A 17,988-nucleotide genomic window follows, 5' to 3' on the forward strand; every position below is an offset into this window, starting at 1 on the left:
TCTGCATGTGTCATGCTGCAAATATGCCTTAAGTCAAAGTTCAACCGAGTTTTGCTCAATATGTTGCCATAAAACGGAACGGCTGCTGCGTTTCAACTTTTCTACGCAACAGAACTCCAGAGGAAGGCGAACGCTTTGCTCGTGGAAAAGCGCAGGAGCCCCCCTGGTTTCGGCAGAGGTGGACGAGGGAGCGGAGCGAGGCTTTTCCTTGGCGACCGAGGGCTGCCTAGGAAAGCGACCCGGCTTTGTGTGTCTGGCTCTTGGGAAGGAAAGAGGTCCAGTCCCAGGAGCAGCAGTCCTCCTCTTCCTCCGGTGCCACCGAAAAAGAGATGGGGGGCTCGCTTGCTGAGTCGACTTTTTCAGCCCATTGTGTGCATTTGAGTGCTATCCCCCCCTTTCTTTTCCAAATCCCTTTCTCTGCACAAACGTCGCTGCTGCTGCTGCTGCTGTTCAGGAAATGCAGCGTCTGCTTGAGCTGGGTGCAGGAAGGCAGCGCGCTGGCTGGCGGCTTCGGTGGTGGTACCTAACCCATTCTGGTCCCGCCTCCTCCTCCCGCTATTAAAAGGCACTTTACGCGGTGGGAGGAAGGAGAGGCGGGCGTGTGTGGGGGGGTGAAGGATAGGCTAAATTATTTCATTTATTTTTGCAATGCGCGCCACACTCGCCACCAAACCGTCCTTGCCTAGAGGATCGAGAACGCTATCGATTTCCCAAACCTATCCACTACCCCAAGCCGAGGAAACTTGGCATCCCCATTCACCCGGCGTGGACACCCCCCTTTATTATTCTACCAACACGCCTGATCTTCGGATAGGGAGGGGGTTCTCTGCAAGGCTTAGGGAGGCGGCGTCGTCGTTTATTTTGTAAATAAGTCGTTTGAAACACACACACACAACAAAACCGTTATGGTATCATCGGCTTCTAGAAATACCACTGAATTTATTCCACCCTCCTTCCCACCCCCACCCCGCATCCTCGCCCTCTACCCCCACCCCCCTACCCCACGGTGAATAGGGAGATCATCAGGCCGTGGGCCCCAGTGCCTTGGCAAGCTGCAGCGAGTCCAGGCTGCAGCGTCTCTCTGCGAAAGGGGGAAGGGGGGTGGCTGGGGAGGGCTGCCTAGATGTGCACCCCTCCCCCCCACCCTGGTCTCCAGAACCAGACAGCTGAGGACCCCCTCCTCCCTCCCCCCTCTGGAGAGCCCCCTCCCTGCTCTCCTCCTCCTCCTCCTCCTCCTCCTTGGGACGCAGCCTGCCCGCCCCCTCCTGCCTCCCTGCTCCTTGGGCGCCGCCCCCTTGCGATTGAAACGCGGCTCACGTCGCAGGGAGGCGGGCGCCGCGCGGCCGGGGGAAGAGCCGGGCCCAGGCCGAGCGGAGGAGCTCCGGCAGCGGCGGCGGCGGCCTCCCTCTCTCCTCTGCTCTCTCTCCACCGCCGAGGCTGCTCCGAGGGAGCGAGCGCGCACGCAGCCAGGCAGCCAGGCTCCGCCAGCAACAAGTGCGGAGGCAGGCGAGGGAGGGCGAAGGCTGACGTCAGCGAGCGGAGTATTATGGTCTGGGCTGGGCTGGCCGCCGCTGCCGCCGCCGCCGCCGCCGCCGCCGCTTTCCTGCTGCCCGCGGCCGAGTAAACATGGAGCTCTCCGCCGTCGGCGAGAGGGTGTTCGCGGCCGAGGCCTTGCTCAAGAGACGCATCCGCAAAGTAGGTGCCCTCGCGCGCACGGGAAGCGCCTGTCGGGGCTTTGTGCGCGCCGCCCCCGGGCCCGCAGGCCCCGCGCGAGGCCGCAGGCAGGCAGGCAGGCGGGCGAGCGGCGCTGGCCCGGCTGCTCCCCCCTGCCTTCTCCTTCTGATGCAGCAGCAGCAGCAGCACTCCGGAGCCCCGCCGCTTCCTCCGGGCTGCTGCTCGCGTTGCGCACGGTGCCAGCGCCACCGCCATCGAAAGCGGCTCCTGCGCCTCCTTCCTTTGCATGCATGCATGCACCGTTCGGGCTGCTGCACGGATCTTTCGCTGCACGCATTCGCTGCATGCATGTTTGATCACGTTTTTTGCAGCACGCCCCCTTTTTCATGTATGGATTTCTCTCTCGCCCTTGCCGCTTGTATGTGCGTTTTTGTGGCACGCTTTTGGCCACACACACATACACACTGCACACACCCACACGCCTGACACATGCTTTTGAGTACACCTTTGGTTTTTATTACAAGCATGGTTTTGAGGGTTGTATTGCATTCTACTGGACCGCCCCCCTCCTTTTCCTGAAATGCATGCTAATTTGTCTTCTCCTCTTGACATCTGCAGGGTCGTATGGAATATCTTGTGAAATGGAAGGGCTGGTCTCAGAAGTAAGTAACTGTCAAAGGCAGTCCTTGAAGTGGAATGTGTATTTAGGATGGTGTTGGCCTTGTTTTATTTTGCAGTAAAATTGAATATAGTGTTTTAATGGAAAGAGGGATGGACTGGACGATCTTTTAAGTTACCATCCACTCGTTCTGTTCTGGAAAACAAGAACGCATTAAAGAAACAACCCCTCACACCACCTCATTTTGTTTTCCTTCTCCTTTGGCTAGATACAGCACCTGGGAACCTGAGGAAAATATTCTAGATGCGCGTCTGCTTGCAGCTTTTGAGGAAAGGTATGCTCTTTAGGCAGGGGGAATTACTTTTCACCCATATCACTGTGTTTTGGAGCAGTGCTAATCTGATGCTATGATCTTCTGGGTTTTTTTTAAAAAAAATTCCTTTTTTCTTTTTAAAAACCTCATTTAGGGAAAGAGAAATGGAACTTTATGGTCCTAAGAAACGAGGCCCCAAACCCAAAACGTTTTTGCTAAAGGTAAGAGGAAGTGTACAGGATAAAGAGAGAGGTGTCTTCTGGCAAATGACTACTTGTAACAGAAATCACATCAAAAAGCAGCATTGCTAATGAGGGATGATTCCATTGCTGTGTTTATATCTATATGTGCGCCAGAGGGAAAAACAAACACTGTGATAGCCTTATAAGCTAAATTTATGAAGCTGCTGTGGCAAAGTATTAGATCAATCCAGTTCCTTTTTATCTGTTCTGTTCTGTTTGCAGGCCCAGGCAAAAGCCAAAGCTAAGACCTATGAATTCCGTAGCGACTCTGCTAGGGGGATCCGGGTGCCGTACCCAGGAAGGTCCCCCCAGGAGATGGGTTCTACTTCCCGTGCTAGGGAAGGACTGCGGCAAATCCCATTGCCCCCTCAAAGCACCTCCGCCACTGCTACCACCAACACCTCCCGAGTGGAGACCATCCAGGAAAACAGGATTGGGGCAGAGGAAGACCGGTCTGAAGCAGCCTTTAAAAAGCGAGGCCCCAAGCCCAGGAAAGAGCTCTACAAAGACCTGCCTGAATCGGCTGACGTGGCCTGCAAGCGGAAATCGATGGAGCCAGGGGACAAGGCCGTGGTCGATTACCTAAAGGCCAGAAAACTGGAAGAGGCAGCTAACCCGGGCACAGCCAAATTCAGTTCAGGACACAGTGTGATCCAGTTAGCTCGGAGAAGGGAGCCTGAGTTACCCAGCGCTGTCTCCAGCCCCAGAGCAGAAGCTGGCATTAAGCTGTGTGCACCTGAGGCCTACCCCCCCAGGCTAACAAAGCACAGGGCAGATTTCCTGGATCCGAAAGGGCAAAGTAGTTTGGACTTGGGCGCCCCTAAGATCTTGCACAGCTCTGCGAGCCAAGGCGGCTTATACCGAGATGGTATAGGGACCCAGGCTGGCAGGCCTTCTCTCATTGCCCGCATCCCTGTCTCCAGGATCCTTGGTGACCCGGAAGAGGAAGCTTGGAGCCCATCTCTCAACAACTTGGAGAAAGTGGTAGTGACTGATGTGACGTCTAATTTCTTGACAGTTACCATTAAGGAGAGCAGCACAGACCAAGGGTTCTTCAAGGAAAAGCGATGAATTCCCTTTGAGAAGAGGAGGCATCTAAAGGGTTTGGGGTAGAGGTTGTTGTCTGGTTCTGGATTTTTGGTTTATTGGACAGGATTGGGGGAGGGGGGGAAACACCTGTCCTTAACTCATTCATTTAGTCCCTCACCACCAATTTCAATTTTGGTTGGAAAAATTATCTCTAGAGTTATATTTTCTATTAGATGTAAATATGTTATTTAAAGAAAAATACATATATATATCTATATACATATATATTTCAACTCTAAGTTGTTGGTTTTTTATTTAAGGCTCTTGGAAAAGGACAGTAAAAAAAAACAGAACTGATGTATGTCTTACTTCAGTTGCAAGAGCAGGTGTAGATAGTGAATGACCTTATTAGCTAATTATAACATATTGATTTCATTTTTTCTGGTTTGTTTGTTTTCCTTTTTTTACCCTGTCCCTTCCCCCAAAGAAGATGAGGGCAAATAGGGGGTATTATATTCACCTGGGGGGACGAAAAAGGTCTCCAGTTTCTTGATTGTTATATTATAAGGTGTTGCTTTGTACAATCAAGTGTGCTGTATACACAACTGTTCTAGCTGGGCAGCTGAAGTGAGCACTTGACTTTACAGTATTGTCTTTCATATGTTTTGCTCCAGTTTTTTGGTTTTTTTAAAAAGTTGTTGCTATAAAATGTGTCAATTAAAAAAACAAAAAACCGAAAGATGTTTTAGCAAAGAAGTATTAACTTGAATGACCTTTTCTTGCAAGGGAAAAGGGGCTTTGTATGTTTCAAGATTCCGAAAAAGTGTAGCTGCTGTCATGCACTTTAAAATGACTTGTGGGGAGAAGGGGGTGGGGAGAAGTAACTGAGCTGATAGTTTAGCTTAACTTGTTCTGGTCTTTCTTTCTTTCTTTCTTTCTTTCTTTCTTTCTTTCGTCCTTCCCTAGTCACTCCAAAAAAAGAAAAATCTGTTTACATTCCTTACATGCCAGAAAAGTTGGGGAGGAAAGTATCTCACTGCTCATATTTTAGGCAATCCTGCTGTTACATTGAAAGTAAACCTCCTCTCTCTTCCCCCCCAACTTCCCCACAATTGACCTTCTTCCCTGGTTGTTAGATGGGTCTTTAAAAAGGTGTGTTAGGGAAGATCTTTATCATTCTCAGAAATGTTAAGCCTCCATTATAGAGGCTGAGAAAGCAGCTCCTCTTTAAAAGACACTTAATTAGGGGCACAGGATCAGTTACAAAGCAAGCTGCCTGTTTATATGTGGCTTTCTTTCTCTTGTACTTTCTGGGAAGAAGTATATTCTGCTCCGCCCCCCCCCTTACCCCCAGTCCCACACGAGATTCTTCTTCTTTCTGTGATCAACAGTCAAATAGTTATTTTCACCTGCCAGTTTTATGCTAAACATAAACCCCTTTTTCCTGCTCCCTTGCATAAAGCACTCTTGACATTTGAAGAGTTGTAAAATGCGTTGCTATATTCAGCTCCCTCCAGTTGTTTTTTTTTTCCGGGAATGCAAATTTGTTTCCTAACCCTGTGTTAGACCCTCCCACATTAAGAGGGGATGTGTGCAGAATGGGAGGCTGGCTTTGCTCTCGTTTGTGTTTAGCAGGTGTTGTGGTGTCCCAATAGATATTGATTTAAGCATCTCTTCTTGGTTCAAAAAGCACAAATCTGTCTAGCAGTCTCTAAGGGCCTGGCGGCGGCGGGGGGTGTGAGTAGCCTTCTCTGTCTTTTCTCTGAATGGCCTACTTGCTGGAACCTTTTAAAGCATGCTCTAATTTGGGGACGGCGCTGGGGATGAAAGCACATGTGGCATAATGAGACATGGGGAGGATGAAGGTTGGGTGTAAGAAGGAAGCACAAGGAGGGCTGTTTTCCTTCCCTGGTTTCAACTAGAAATGTCTTGCTTCTTCACCCACCTTCTTGCTTCTGTTCATTATTTTGGAGGTTTCTTCCAACGAAACAAATGTGGGGATTTTCGTTGGGACTGTACCGAGGGAAGTAAGTCAGGTTCTTGTTTTCTGTCCCCTCCTTTCTAAAATGAAGCCAATATTTCAAACTCAGTTCAAAAAATTCATGAAACAAACTACAGATGCGTTCAGTTCTCCTACATGGGGTGGGTGGGGAATATGTATGTCAGCTTTTTGTATGTTGACAAAGGTTTCCGTAGTCCTGCTACAGAGGCTGGAGGGTTTGGGGAAAGGGTAGTGGCCAGGAGGAATGCCTCTTGGGTTGAAAATAGATCACAAATGCGGTCCCTACCTCCTCAGGTGTCAAAGGTGGCTCTGTGCCACTGACGGACATGTGTCTCTTGATGCATGCCCATGGGTATATAAAAGCTAAACATACATGTGGGTGTATATGTGTATGTACATAGTTACATATATTGAATGTATGTGCGTGTGAGTTATTTAATTCTCTTTGTAAAAAAAAAAGGAAAAGAAAATACAAAACCTATAATCATGGATCTGGCCTAACAAGTCTCAGAAGTGAAGCTTAAGTAGGTGTCTTCGGCCAGTGTTGAATGTCTAATACAGTACCTGCTTTTTATGTGAACTGAAATATATATACGACTTTGTAAATAGAGACTTGGCTTTGTTTTGTTTGTTGCTCTGTGGAGTGCAAGAGAGATGCAACCCCCCCCCCCATTTGCAATACAGAGGGTTGCTGGCAGTGTGTTTCCCTGCTGGAAAGGCTTGTGGCTGGGTTGGGGGGTGGGAGGCGACTGGGCCACTTTTGCTGACTCAGCAGTGCTTCTGCTGCACTAACCAGAGGGGGCTGTGCTGGGTACCATTTCCTGAGTGAGATGTTTCAGTCAAGGGGAAAAGATGCTGCCTGTGACTATCTTTGTTGGAACACATCTCTCAAGGGGGGCGGGGGTAGCTTAAGAAGACATTTAAGCCCTGGAAGAGACCCAGATGATAAAATTTATTACCAGCCTAGAAAGGGAACTGGGCTAGGAATTTCTGCCAGTGGTTTGCTTTGGTCTCTCTGCTTATACCGGCCTGTTTTTTTAACTCCCATCCTGTTGCCACATTATTTCCAGTCTAAGACCTCCCTGCCACTCATTCCAACAGTGATCTGAATATACCGGAGGTTAAAAACGAGAGTAGAACCCTATTATTTTTATTTGTTGCTTAGCTGGTACTCAACAAGCAGTGGAAGCTGCATGGGTGAACGCTGAAAGGCAGGGGTCCATCTCGGACTTTCCCCCTCGCTGGTTCCTAAGCGGTTCTCCTGGGTTTCTAAGTGGAGCGGGGCCAGGAGTGTGCGTGTGTGCTCGCGCGTGCGCATTATTGCATCCAACAGAATCGCGAGGTTCACTCGCGTTCCCACTGACTTCAATGGTAGGAAATGCTCACACGATGCAAGTTTTCCTCTTAGCCAAGTCATCAATGGGATCACACTCCAAGTAATGCTCTAAACTGAGCAAATGCGAAGTAAACGGGAAGGAAAGCCCTATCTTAACCTTTAGAGGCACAGTCTCTGCATCGCCAGTCTCTGGTCTGGAGAGCTTGAGGTAAAGTACGAACCAAGAGTAGGAAATGCGCCCCCACCTCAGATTTTAAATGCAGCAAGCCAAGGACGGCAAGCTTGTGCCGAACAGGGCCGGACAGTCCTGGCTTGCTGCGCTTCGTTTAGGATTAAGGAGCGGCTGAAGCTCAAGGTTAGCTTTGGAGATAACAGCAGTGGAGAAGCGTCCTCTTGCTCTCTCCGGAACTGCCTCCGTAGCCTCCCCACTCTCCGCTAGCCTTGACGTTGCTAGGAGTACTATCGCATTTCTGGCAGCTCTGGGGAAGCAGAAGTCGTTTTCATGCCGAGCGTCCTCTGCGGGTCTCCCCAAGTCCTAGCTATCTTCTCCCATGACCAGACAGAGCGAAATGCGCAGGAGTTCTGCTAATCTGGCCAGACTGCGGAGCACCCAAGGGCGGCTGTCACTCGATGCCTTAGAATAGATGGCTTAGACTTAGAATAACTTTCTGTGTTCACTTGGGCGGGGGTGGGGGGGAGGATGGAGCGGGGGGAGTTAAAGGACAACCCTCCCTGAAGGAGAATAGCCGACGCCTGATCTGAAAAAGTTAACTTTTCATCCCCTCCTCCTTCTCGTACATTTTGGCACAACAACCCTGAGAGGGAGGGTAGGCTGAGTTTCTTCGCTGAGTGGGGATTTAAATCTGAGGTTCCCAGGTTCAAGTGGGATCCTGCAGGCAGCACTCTGGCTTGGGGAATGATAAAAGCCGTCCGGCACCCCGTGCTCTTTCCTGCTAAAAAAAAGGAAAAGAGAGTACAACTCGCGCTGGCTGCCTCTGAGAACAGCCACGGCCACCCTAACTCTTAGCACCCTTTGTCTTGGGGGTCCGTGAAGTCGTTTACCTTACTCATGAGTAAGCTCATGTTGCTGCGGGTCGTCTGTATGAGTAGCAGCAACAATTATCGTATATTTAAGCGGGATAAAACCCTCTCTCAAGCGAGCGATGAGCCAGTAGCCATAGAACGAACCGCGGCTTGCATTTCATTAAGAAACTTCTGAATTATAAGAGCGCCCTACCCCCAGAAGTCGCCTTACCTTCGGGAAAAACAACAACAAGACGGGGGTGGGTGGAAGGACAGAGAGGGGCAACTCCAGAGCGACTAGATGATTTAATTTTAGGATTTTCCTGGAGGTAGAGTTTCCACTCTCGCCCCGTTCTCGCCCAACTAGTCTTGCATCCCAGCCATCTCTGGCCATCTTGGATCCTGAATGTCTCACGCTGAGAAAGGACAGCGAACAGTTAGTTCTGTCTATCAGAAAAGCCAAGTTTTGGTCGGGAGCGTCTCCTTTCCCGTAGACGCCGTGCTCGCTTAATTACTGTTTGCTGCGGCGTGTTTCCCTTCGGCTGTGCGCGCCGCCAAGCCAGCAATTAGCAAGCCCAGAAACGCAGGTTCGGTAGCAGAAGAGCCAGCTTGGTCCCGCGACCGTGGGTTCCCGGGGCTGTGGGTGCCCTGCAGCGTGCATGGCCCTGGCGCCGAAATGTGTGGGTGCCCGGCCTTTTCATGGGGAATTTTGTGGGCAGCTGGCACCTAAGTTGGGTTGCGTGGTCCTGCAAAGAAGCATCCAGTCCTCATGAAGGATGCGCCCAAAGGCTCCCGATTTGGAAGCATCTCATTCATATTTATTTAGGACCATTCTTAACAACCTGAACAAAAGTATTTGGGTGGGGGGAGGAAGGTAAGCCCCGCCCTACGTAATCTATCACCATTTGAATGGCAATGCACATCAACTTTGTGGGCCCCCTCAAATATTGTATGGGGGGGGCAAAGACCCCTCGGCCCCTAGAGGTTGGCTCCTATGATTCTTACCGTGTCTTTTCTCCAAAGCAACTCGAGGGGGGCAAAGCGAGGTCTCTCTTCTCCCACTTGTCCTCTTTAAAACAACATTAGGGATCGGGAGAGAGAGAGGATCCAATGACCAGCCAATGAGTTTCTGGCTTGAGCGGAGATTTGAACCCGGTTCTGCCCGCTGGTGTTAGTCCGCTGTTTTTAGTAGTCCCTGCACGGTCTCCTCCCGGAAAGATCAGCTCAGCCACGACTGTTCCCTTACTGAGATCAAGAGAGAATACAGTGGTACCTCGGGTTAAGTACTTAATTCGTCCCGGAGGTCCGTTCTTAACCTGAAACTGTTCTTAACCTGAGGCACCACTTTAGCTAATGGGACCTCCTGCTGCTGCCGCGCCGCGGGAGCACAATTTATATTCTCATCCCGAAGCAAAGTTCTTAACCCGAGGTAATATTTCTGGGTTAGCGGAGTCTGTAACCTGAAGCGTATGTAACCCGGGGTACCACCGTATCAAGGAAGCCCGCATTCCTTTCAAAACACGGACTCCCCTCTTTGTCCAAAAGGGAGAGCTGGGCGCCAGACCGGTAGCTCAGCCTCGCATGAAGAGGTGCTTTGGTTCAATTCCCGGCGTGGCTGGGAATGTCCCCAGGAGAGCTGCTGCCAACCAGTGTAGGCAGGACCGGCTTAGATAAGCCGGCGGTCTGGCTCAGGCACCGTTCTTTGTTTCCCGTTGTGTTCAAGGCTGCTCACGGCCTCCTCCGTGAAGGTGCTGGAGGAGCTCAAGGAACAGTCTGATGACCCTTTTTTTGGGGGGGGGGGTCCCTTCTAACTCTACGATTCTGTGATTCTAAGACAACTGAAGGCGGTGCCTTGGGCCATTCGGAGCTAAGGGTGAGCATTCATCTCTGCAATGCTTCCACCCGCTCCTTGTCAACGTCTGCACTGAGTTGAGCTTGGCACGCAGGTGTCACGAGGTTTGAGCTGACACGAAAGTCCTGTCCCGGATGCAGTTCAGTCGCCAAGGCTGGTCACCCCCGTCGCGTGGGAAGGCGCCTCTCCTTCTATCGCCAGCACCCGCACCCCCCGTTGCGCCCTGCGCATCCAGCCTCGCTTCTTATGCGCTGCCGGTGTGGGAGGAAAGATCTGATTCAGTTTATGGCAGGGATCCAGTTACTCGGGGTCTTGGAGTCCTTTCCTGAAAATAGCCAAGGAACTCGCCGTCTCCTCCGCTGTTTTTAGGAAAGGCGGCGAGACCTGTATTTTGTTGTTTTTAGGCGACTTCCCTCGTTAGGGAAGCTGTGTTTGGAACCGCTGCACTCCTTGATATGGAACTGCTGAGTTTTCACGTTTCGGACTTCCCCAAGCTTGAGAGGAGCAGGGAACCATCCATCCCCTTAGCTGTCCAGGATTTATTTTGACAGCGTGGCTTTTTCAATTCTGGACGACAGAGAGGTGCGGAGGCTCGGCCGGGCCGCTTTCCCTTTTCCGTGTCGACTAGGGCAGAACAGCCCTTCCAGGGGATTTGTTGTTGTTGTTGTTTAGTCGTTTAGTCGTGTCCGACTCTTCGTGACCCCATGGACCAGAGCACGCCAGGCACTCCTGTCTTCCACTGCCTCCCACAGTTTGGTCAGACTCATGCTGGTAGCTTCGAGAACACTGTCCAACCATCTCTTCCTCTGTCGTCCCCTTCTCCTTGTGCCCTCCATCTTTCCCAACATCAGGGTCTTTTCCAGGGAGTCTTCTCTTCTCATGAGGTGGCCAAAATATTGGAGCCTCAGCTTCAGGATCTGTCCTTCCAGTGAGCACTCAGGGCTGATTTCCCTAAGAATGGATAGGTTTGATCTTCTTGCAGTCCATGGGACTCTCAAGTCTCCTCCAGCACCATAATTCAAAAGCATCAATTCTTCGGCGATCAGCCTTCTTTAACTGCCTTGCCTTGGCGAAGGGGCTTGAATAACTCAGAGAAGCTATGAGCTATGCCGTGCAGGGACACCCAAGATGGACAGGTCATAGTGGAGAGTTTTGACTAAACGAGATCCACCTGGAGCAGGAACCGGCAAGCCACTCAATCCCTGCCAAGAAAACTCCATGGACAAAGACCAGAGGGATTTACTCTGGACTTAACCAAGGGGGCAGCGGTGGCTGGTGCCTCTGGGCAGGGACTGCAGGGCGGGGGTAAAGCCGGGCAGATAACAGGTTTTGCCCCCCTCCTCTTCCCTGCTGAGGCCTACAAAGGGCGGCAGAGAGGGGGAGGAAGCTGACGGGCAGTGCTGCCCACTGGGCTGGGGGCAAGTCAGAAAGGCAAGAAGTGGAGGTGGGGGACCGGCTGAGGGGCTGTGCCTCGTTTGCCCAAATGGAGCAGCCTCCGCTGCAAACGGAGGGGAAAGCGCGCAACCACCAGTTGGCGCGGGGTTCAAACAGTCCACGTCCCTTGAGGATGGCGATGTGTCCGTGGATGGGCCGAAGCACAAACTCGGTGCGGCTGCAGTCTTTATTTCAGACAGAACCAGGTAGCCCAAGGGGAAGAAGGATCATCCACGTCTTTCCCTTCTCCAAGCAAAAATAGGAATTTTGCAGCGGCCATGCAATGTTGCAAGAAAAGGAGGTGGGAGGAGAGGATTTTTACCACGTTTAATTATGGAGCAAATGTTCCAGTACAGGTTTTTCGCTTCAGCCGATTACTCAAGAGCAAGTCGTTGGAACATCAAAGGAACCGTAATTTTTCTTCATAAGGGACGCGTAGGGACTTGGGAAACTCCCGATTCGGCCTCGAGTCCCGCAGGGAAAGTCTTTCATTCCACCCACAACAATTTATATAGGGGAGGATACCCGTAAGAAAGTTCTCTTGGCTCAGCAGCGAACTTCATTCAGCGGTATGCCTAAGCAGTAGGAAATTTAAGTTGCGAGGCGAAATCCATTTTCCTCTAGAGAAGACCTGCTGGTCTTCGAGGAGTCGACTGCAGCATCCAGCGGCCTCTTGGGCTTGAGGAACAGCCGGTGGAAATGGCTAGATCATCCCTGCGGGATCAGCCTGGGAATGAGCTCGCCAGGAGGCAAATGTCTGCCAAGTTAATCGGCCCCCGGGAGACACAAACAGGGGTGGGCAGGCAACCTGTGGCCGCCCAAACGCCCTTGGACTACAACTCCCATAATCCCCGTGACCATGGCGTGCTGGATGGGGACTGGTTGCCTATGAGAGAGGTGTGGCCCTTTCCCGTCTTCTCTCCCATACTAGTAGTTCTGCACATGCTGCGCTTAAGCTGCTATTTATCACCCCACTTCCTACACTGTTGACTTTTGGAAGACGGTGGAGGTGGAAAATGTAGGGATCCCTCCCTTTCCACCAACTCCCCCGAGCCAAGCGGCTTAAAAACTACCGTTGCTCCTTTTAACCGGGTCAACATACCACCACAGGAGCTATCGCGGGCTCAAAGAATGGGCCATTGAAGAAACGGAGTTGTAACTTGTTTTCTGGGCTCACGCAGGCGTTAGACGCTTTCGATTCCCTTCCCGGAGAGCTTCGCTGCCACATTCGGCAGCAGAACCGGCTCTGGCCACAAGAGGCCCTTTGGCAGTAGAGCACTGACTGCCTGAACAGATTCCCACAATGCCGCATTTAGAGAGAAAATAGCCAGCAGCTTTGTATGGGAGTTGCTCTGGGCCGGGGCAGCTGCAGTAGTTGTTAAGTCAAAGACTTGTACTGTAGTGTTTGGATGTTAAGAGTCTAGGGATTTGATCATGGCATGATTCAGCTGAGATATTTTCTCTCTCTCTCTCTTACAAACACACACACACACACACACACACACACACACACACTTAGGCAGGTTGTGTTAGAAAACACTCCAATTATCTGTAGAAATTTCTTCTAGCAAGTCACGTGGACAAGATGAAAATAAACATTAGATTACGGTAATTTGTGGACACACCTGTTCAGGGCTTGAGGCAAAACACCTTTCCCTGCCCTGCCGCCTCCATACCTTTTGCCACTGGCGCTGCTTTTGCCATCAGCAGAGAAGCAGTGCTGGTGTAAGTGCAAAATTTGGACGAGATCTCACATGATTTCAGATACAAATTCAGCTGACAGCAGTGGCAGGGAGCCTGTGGGGCTGCTACCTTGGGGGCTTCTGCAACCTGAGGCAGCCACCTAATGGCAGAACCGGCTCTGGACCTGTTAATTGTCAGTTGATAGTGCCAGGGTGTTATACAAGATGTTATAAAGAATGTTCCACAAGTCGTCAGATGAGCAGAAGGACTTGACTGTTTTTCTTTTCTTGTGTACATCTACTGATACATTAGATAGTTCTTTTGCCCAGTATTTAAATACACTAGTACCTTATAATTTCTCTCTCTCTCTCTTTCGGTGGGGGAAAGAGTACAGTGGAGAAGGAAGTATTTGGGATCCATCTGAATGGAAAGTTGCACATAGAAATACAACCAATCAATTCAAGTACAGGAATTGAACTATGCATAGGCCACAGTGAGCTGAAAAGTTAAAAAAATATTTATTGATACTAAAACAATGAATTGAAAGTTATACAAAAATTGTCCAGCATAGCATCTTCTAGGAGCCCTTTTAACCTGTAAAATAAATTAAAAAAAACAAACACACAAAACAGCCTAGAAATCTCAAGCCTAAACTAAAGTTAATGGCCAAAGGAAACTGGAAGATAAGACATCACACAAGAGAAGCAAGCAAAGCCAGCCAGCCAGGGTCAAGCAAACAAACCCCAAATGCAGCAATGAACCCACAGTGAGATCAATGGGCAGACATTGCTTTCAGCCTTATTTAATATTCTGGCTGGAAAGTCTGTCCCACTCTAACAAAGAACCTAAGCTTTCCCAGGGTAATAACATCTCCAACTTTTGTTCTCTTAGCATAAAAGCAAAGGAACAGCTCTAGTTAAAGCAATTAGAAAATGTCATACAAGAACTATTTGGCTTTTTAAAAAAAATTAAACACACAGTGATTGACACACATTACAAAAAGCACAGAACCAATTCTCACAAGTTTCCTTCTTGTAAAAGCAATTCTTCTTGAATGCAGAACTGGTACACAGAATATTATAGGAACGTGAACAGCAAAATATAAAACTAAATCGGTTTTGTGATTTTTTTTTAATAGTTTTGGTACTGTGCATACTACACCTTTAACCAAGTGACTTACAACGGATAACTTCTTCCAGCCAATGCAAAAGAGCAACTTAATTATTCCAGATGAAAAATATCCATTTGATATACAAATACGTAGCATTATTCATGTTTTTTTATTTTTAACAAAAACTCTTCAAAAATTGAGAAAGTAGTGACAAGACTTTAAACAGCAGTTTGCCACACAACTAATATACTCAAGACACATAGCAGCAAACCTAAGAAAAATATATAAAGATAGGCTTTGAATACTAACTTTATCAACTGGTAAACATGGTCAGCACCAATTTGCCACAACAGATTAAACTGTATATGAATTCACAACTTGTCAACTAGATTCCCCCCTCCCCTCCTTAAATGTTTCACTTACTTCCACATTAAGCAACTGAATGGAGTCAACTCAAGTTGTCAGAAGAGTGGATCACCTTGCTGGTTAGTAAGGCGTTTTCAAGATTACAGACTTTGGAATTGAAATAGCTGGTTAATAGAAAGGCACAGCATTAGAACTTCTAAGGTAAAGAGAGCAACAGACTCTTCAATATTCCAGGCAAGCTGTGGAATATAAGCTTGTCTACAATGGCAGTGTCTGAAGAGCAAAAGTCAAGAATCCCAAGAAAATTGTACAGAAGTTTGAAACAGGCAGGGATGCCCCTCAGTAAGAGGAAATGGTTGTATATTTCAGGTTGTGTTGACAGAAGAAGCTTATCTAGAAAACCAACCGATGGCACAAGTTAGAAGAAAACAGGATGCACAGAGGCAAAATGGAAAATATACTGATGTAAGTTACAACACTGCAAGCTCTGTGTAACACAGGTATACACACATAACATAGAGAGGGCTTAAGAGATTATATTTGAGCCAGTAGGATTTCTGGATGGAGGAAAAGCTTGTTTCTGCTCCCGAATTCTCAGCTGTATCAATCGATGCCACCAATTAACCAATACAGCATGGATGCTTTCCCCCCTTGTGGAAAGAGGATGGCCTCGGCAAAACAGGAGGCTGCCATGTCTTTCTAGCAGACAGCTGCCATTTCGATTAGCTGAAAGGGACAAAACAGCATACACACTAGGATAGTATGAAGTCTCTCTCCTACAGAACCTTGGCCCTCTAAGGCTTTAATAGCCACCTCATTGTGGCAGCAGCATCAGACTGCTGCCAGCAAGCACACTTCTCCAGAAGGCACACTGCAGAAATCCAAAGCAATCAAGATTCACGGAAACCAAGTATGCGATAAACACTTGATGCACAGCAAAGTCAATGAGATAGCAGGCAATTGAAGTTTATGAAATCCCTCTCTGTGACTGCAAAAACAAGACCTGCCAACTGCATGACAAAGAACACGAAGACATTTAGGACTCTAAGTCTGGGCCAGGCATTGGCAAGAGCTTTCAAATTATTGGCTAGTGGAGGGCCTTCAGCCTTCCAAATGGAGAATTCATTGGCTGAGCTTATACTAAGAGAGACCAACAGAACATACTGTTGCATTTTGGCACCCAGAAAGTGAGACATTCATGCTTTGCTGAGAAGAAAAACAAGACCCCTGTGTGCTAAGGCCATGTAGACCCTGAGGATTAATCCTGGGGCGAAACAAAAGCACAACACAACAAATGAACAGAAGTGGCCATTATAAAACAGGGCTCCAAGTGTCTTGAAGCAGATACAGTGGTACCTCGGGTTAAGTACTTAATTCGTTCTGGAGGTCCGTTCTTAACCTGAAGCACCACTTTAGTTAATGGGGCCTCCTGCTGCCGCCGCGCCGCCGGAGCACGATTTCTGTTCTCACCCTGAAGCAAAGTTCTTAACCTGAAGAACTATTTCTGGGTTAGTGGAGTCTGTAACCTGAAGCGTATGTAACCCGAGGTACCACTGTATTCTAAAGCTATAGGGCAGTAATATGACCATAACGTCTTGCCCAATGGTTTAGAGCCTCTGCTTTAAGACACGAGTCCCTATTCTGCAAGGCCAACAAAAAACAAGGACAGCTGAATGGAGAACAATAAATGGGCAGAGGAGTGCAGACCCTCGTGAAGTGCACCTGCATATTCAGAATAAATGCTTCCTTCCTTTTCTGAGACTATATACAAGGATGCTTTTCATTTAGAAGTTGACTTTACGGTCACATTTACACACTACATTAGAATCAGTGACATCATTGTACATATCAGCCAAAGGGACTCTTTACTCTGGTCTGGGCAAAGTTCCTTAATGGAATTATACTGTTACTATAAAGTATGTTTTTAGAACCACTATTGTGCGCACTCTAGCAATTAGTACTTCAGTCTCACCAAAACATAGAAAGCTCTCTGAACAATGTACAAGCCACCTATTTAGCTTCCTTCTGAAGAGAAGGTCCAATGCATCAATTGGCTAATACAAGTGTTCTGCCGGTGCAAGGATTCCTCCTTACCAGAGGGAACGGTCTCCCCTCTCCTCCTCCCAAGCACTATTCTGGGGGTTCTCCCAATTCTCGAGAGAGGATTTGGCAGGAAGGAGAGGGGAAAAGTCCCAGTGAGTTAGCGAGAGCCTATTTGCTGGCTTCCACTAATGTAGTGGGTTAGTTGAATCCAGGCTAGTGTTTCTAACCAAAACTTAAACAATCACTGCTTCATTATCAACCTGCACCTGGTTTATAATTGCAGTTACTTGGAAACAAAACCCATTAATTTCCGTGGGATTTACTTCTGCATAAGCAAGGTTGAATGAACCAACCTGCTTTAATATCCAATTCCATACACAGCTGCAGTGAACCCAAGTGTAATCGGCACAATATCCCCAAAAGGTTTGCACCTTCCTTTCTCATCCTTATTTTATTTTAAGGCATATAAATATCCTTGTTTGGAAACTCATGTGGCAGTAGTGAGTAAACAGGAAAACTGGAAGGCCAAACCACTTCTTCTTTTTTTTAAAGGTCCAAAGGTTGCAAACTAGGGCCTGGGTGATATTATGACAGTCATGCTACCAACTAAGATGCAAACACAACCTGTTCAACTTTCAGAACAATTAAGCCTGGGACACACCCATTTGTCCTTGAGCAGCTCCTATAAACAAGTATTTTAATGTTCATACACCCTAGGATTATGAAAGCTACACAGCTGCATGTTCTTGTAGCCAAGGTTTGAAAGCATTTTGTTATAAATAATGGAGACCTGGAGAGGCTAACCCTTTTCATTGGCTGCAGTGTGGCCAATGCTCCCTTCACTTGCATGCACAGGCAGATGAAAGTAGACAGCTCCTCCCTGCCTCATTCTCCCAATCAGTTCAGTGCAGGGATAGGCAGCCAAGCCTCCCACTTGCCTTGCAAAAGTGCCTCTTCTTATTGCAGCACAGCACCATTCCAAGGTCTTAGGGCTGAGGAAACAAGTAGGTGGGCTCAGTTCCTGAGCCCAAAGACCTTCTTGGAATGGTGCAACAGCAGAGAATGAAATGGTGCCTTTGCAAGCCAAAGACACATACAGTATTTTTTGCTCTATAAGACACACCTAGTTTTTGGAGGAGGAAAACAAGAAAGAAAATATTCTGAATCCCAGAAGGCAGAACAGCAAGAGGGATTGCTGCGCAGCAATCCCTCTTGCTGTTCTGGCTTCAGCGAAAGCAACGCAAAGCCTCTTCAGTGCATT

General features: G+C 48.6%; 1 protein-coding gene and 1 long non-coding RNA gene across 2 annotated transcripts in view; one reads left to right on the forward strand and one right to left on the reverse strand.

The window, feature by feature from the left end:
- The first annotated feature begins 1,346 nt into the window (after window positions 1–1,346).
- On the forward strand, window positions 1,347–6,489 carry CBX8 (chromobox 8). Its single transcript, XM_080996582.1, has 5 exons — window positions 1,347–1,695; window positions 2,293–2,336; window positions 2,562–2,627; window positions 2,761–2,827; window positions 3,071–6,489. Exons 1-5 carry the CDS (start codon window positions 1,627–1,629, stop codon window positions 3,917–3,919), a joined length of 1,095 nt encoding a protein of 364 aa, XP_080852708.1. The 5' UTR covers window positions 1,347–1,626; the 3' UTR covers window positions 3,920–6,489.
- A 7,212-nt stretch (window positions 6,490–13,701) lies between these two features.
- The window catches only part of LOC308470724, a 169,022-nt gene continuing 164,735 nt past the window's right edge, over window positions 13,702–17,988 (reverse strand). The window contains exon 2 of the long non-coding RNA XR_013982600.1: window positions 13,702–17,850. This is a non-coding gene — a long non-coding RNA (uncharacterized lncRNA). The remainder of the gene's footprint in view (window positions 17,851–17,988) is intronic.

The sequence above is a fragment of the Podarcis pityusensis genome (assembly GCF_964106645.2).
Source record: "Podarcis pityusensis genome assembly, chromosome: 2".
Classification (NCBI taxonomy): Eukaryota; Metazoa; Chordata; class Lepidosauria; order Squamata; family Lacertidae; genus Podarcis; species Podarcis pityusensis.

Bases quoted from the DNA above. Each gene is read 5' to 3' on its own strand.
- CBX8 (XM_080996582.1), top strand. From the start codon at position 1,627: ATGGAGCTCTCCGCCGTCGGCGAGAGGGTGTTCGCGGCCGAGGCCTTG. The intron at 2,337-2,561 runs GTAAGTAACTGT...TCCTTTGGCTAG, and splicing joins TGGAAGGGCTGGTCTCAGAA to ATACAGCACCTGGGAACCTG. The intron at 2,628-2,760 runs GTATGCTCTTTA...AACCTCATTTAG, and splicing joins CTTGCAGCTTTTGAGGAAAG to GGAAAGAGAAATGGAACTTT.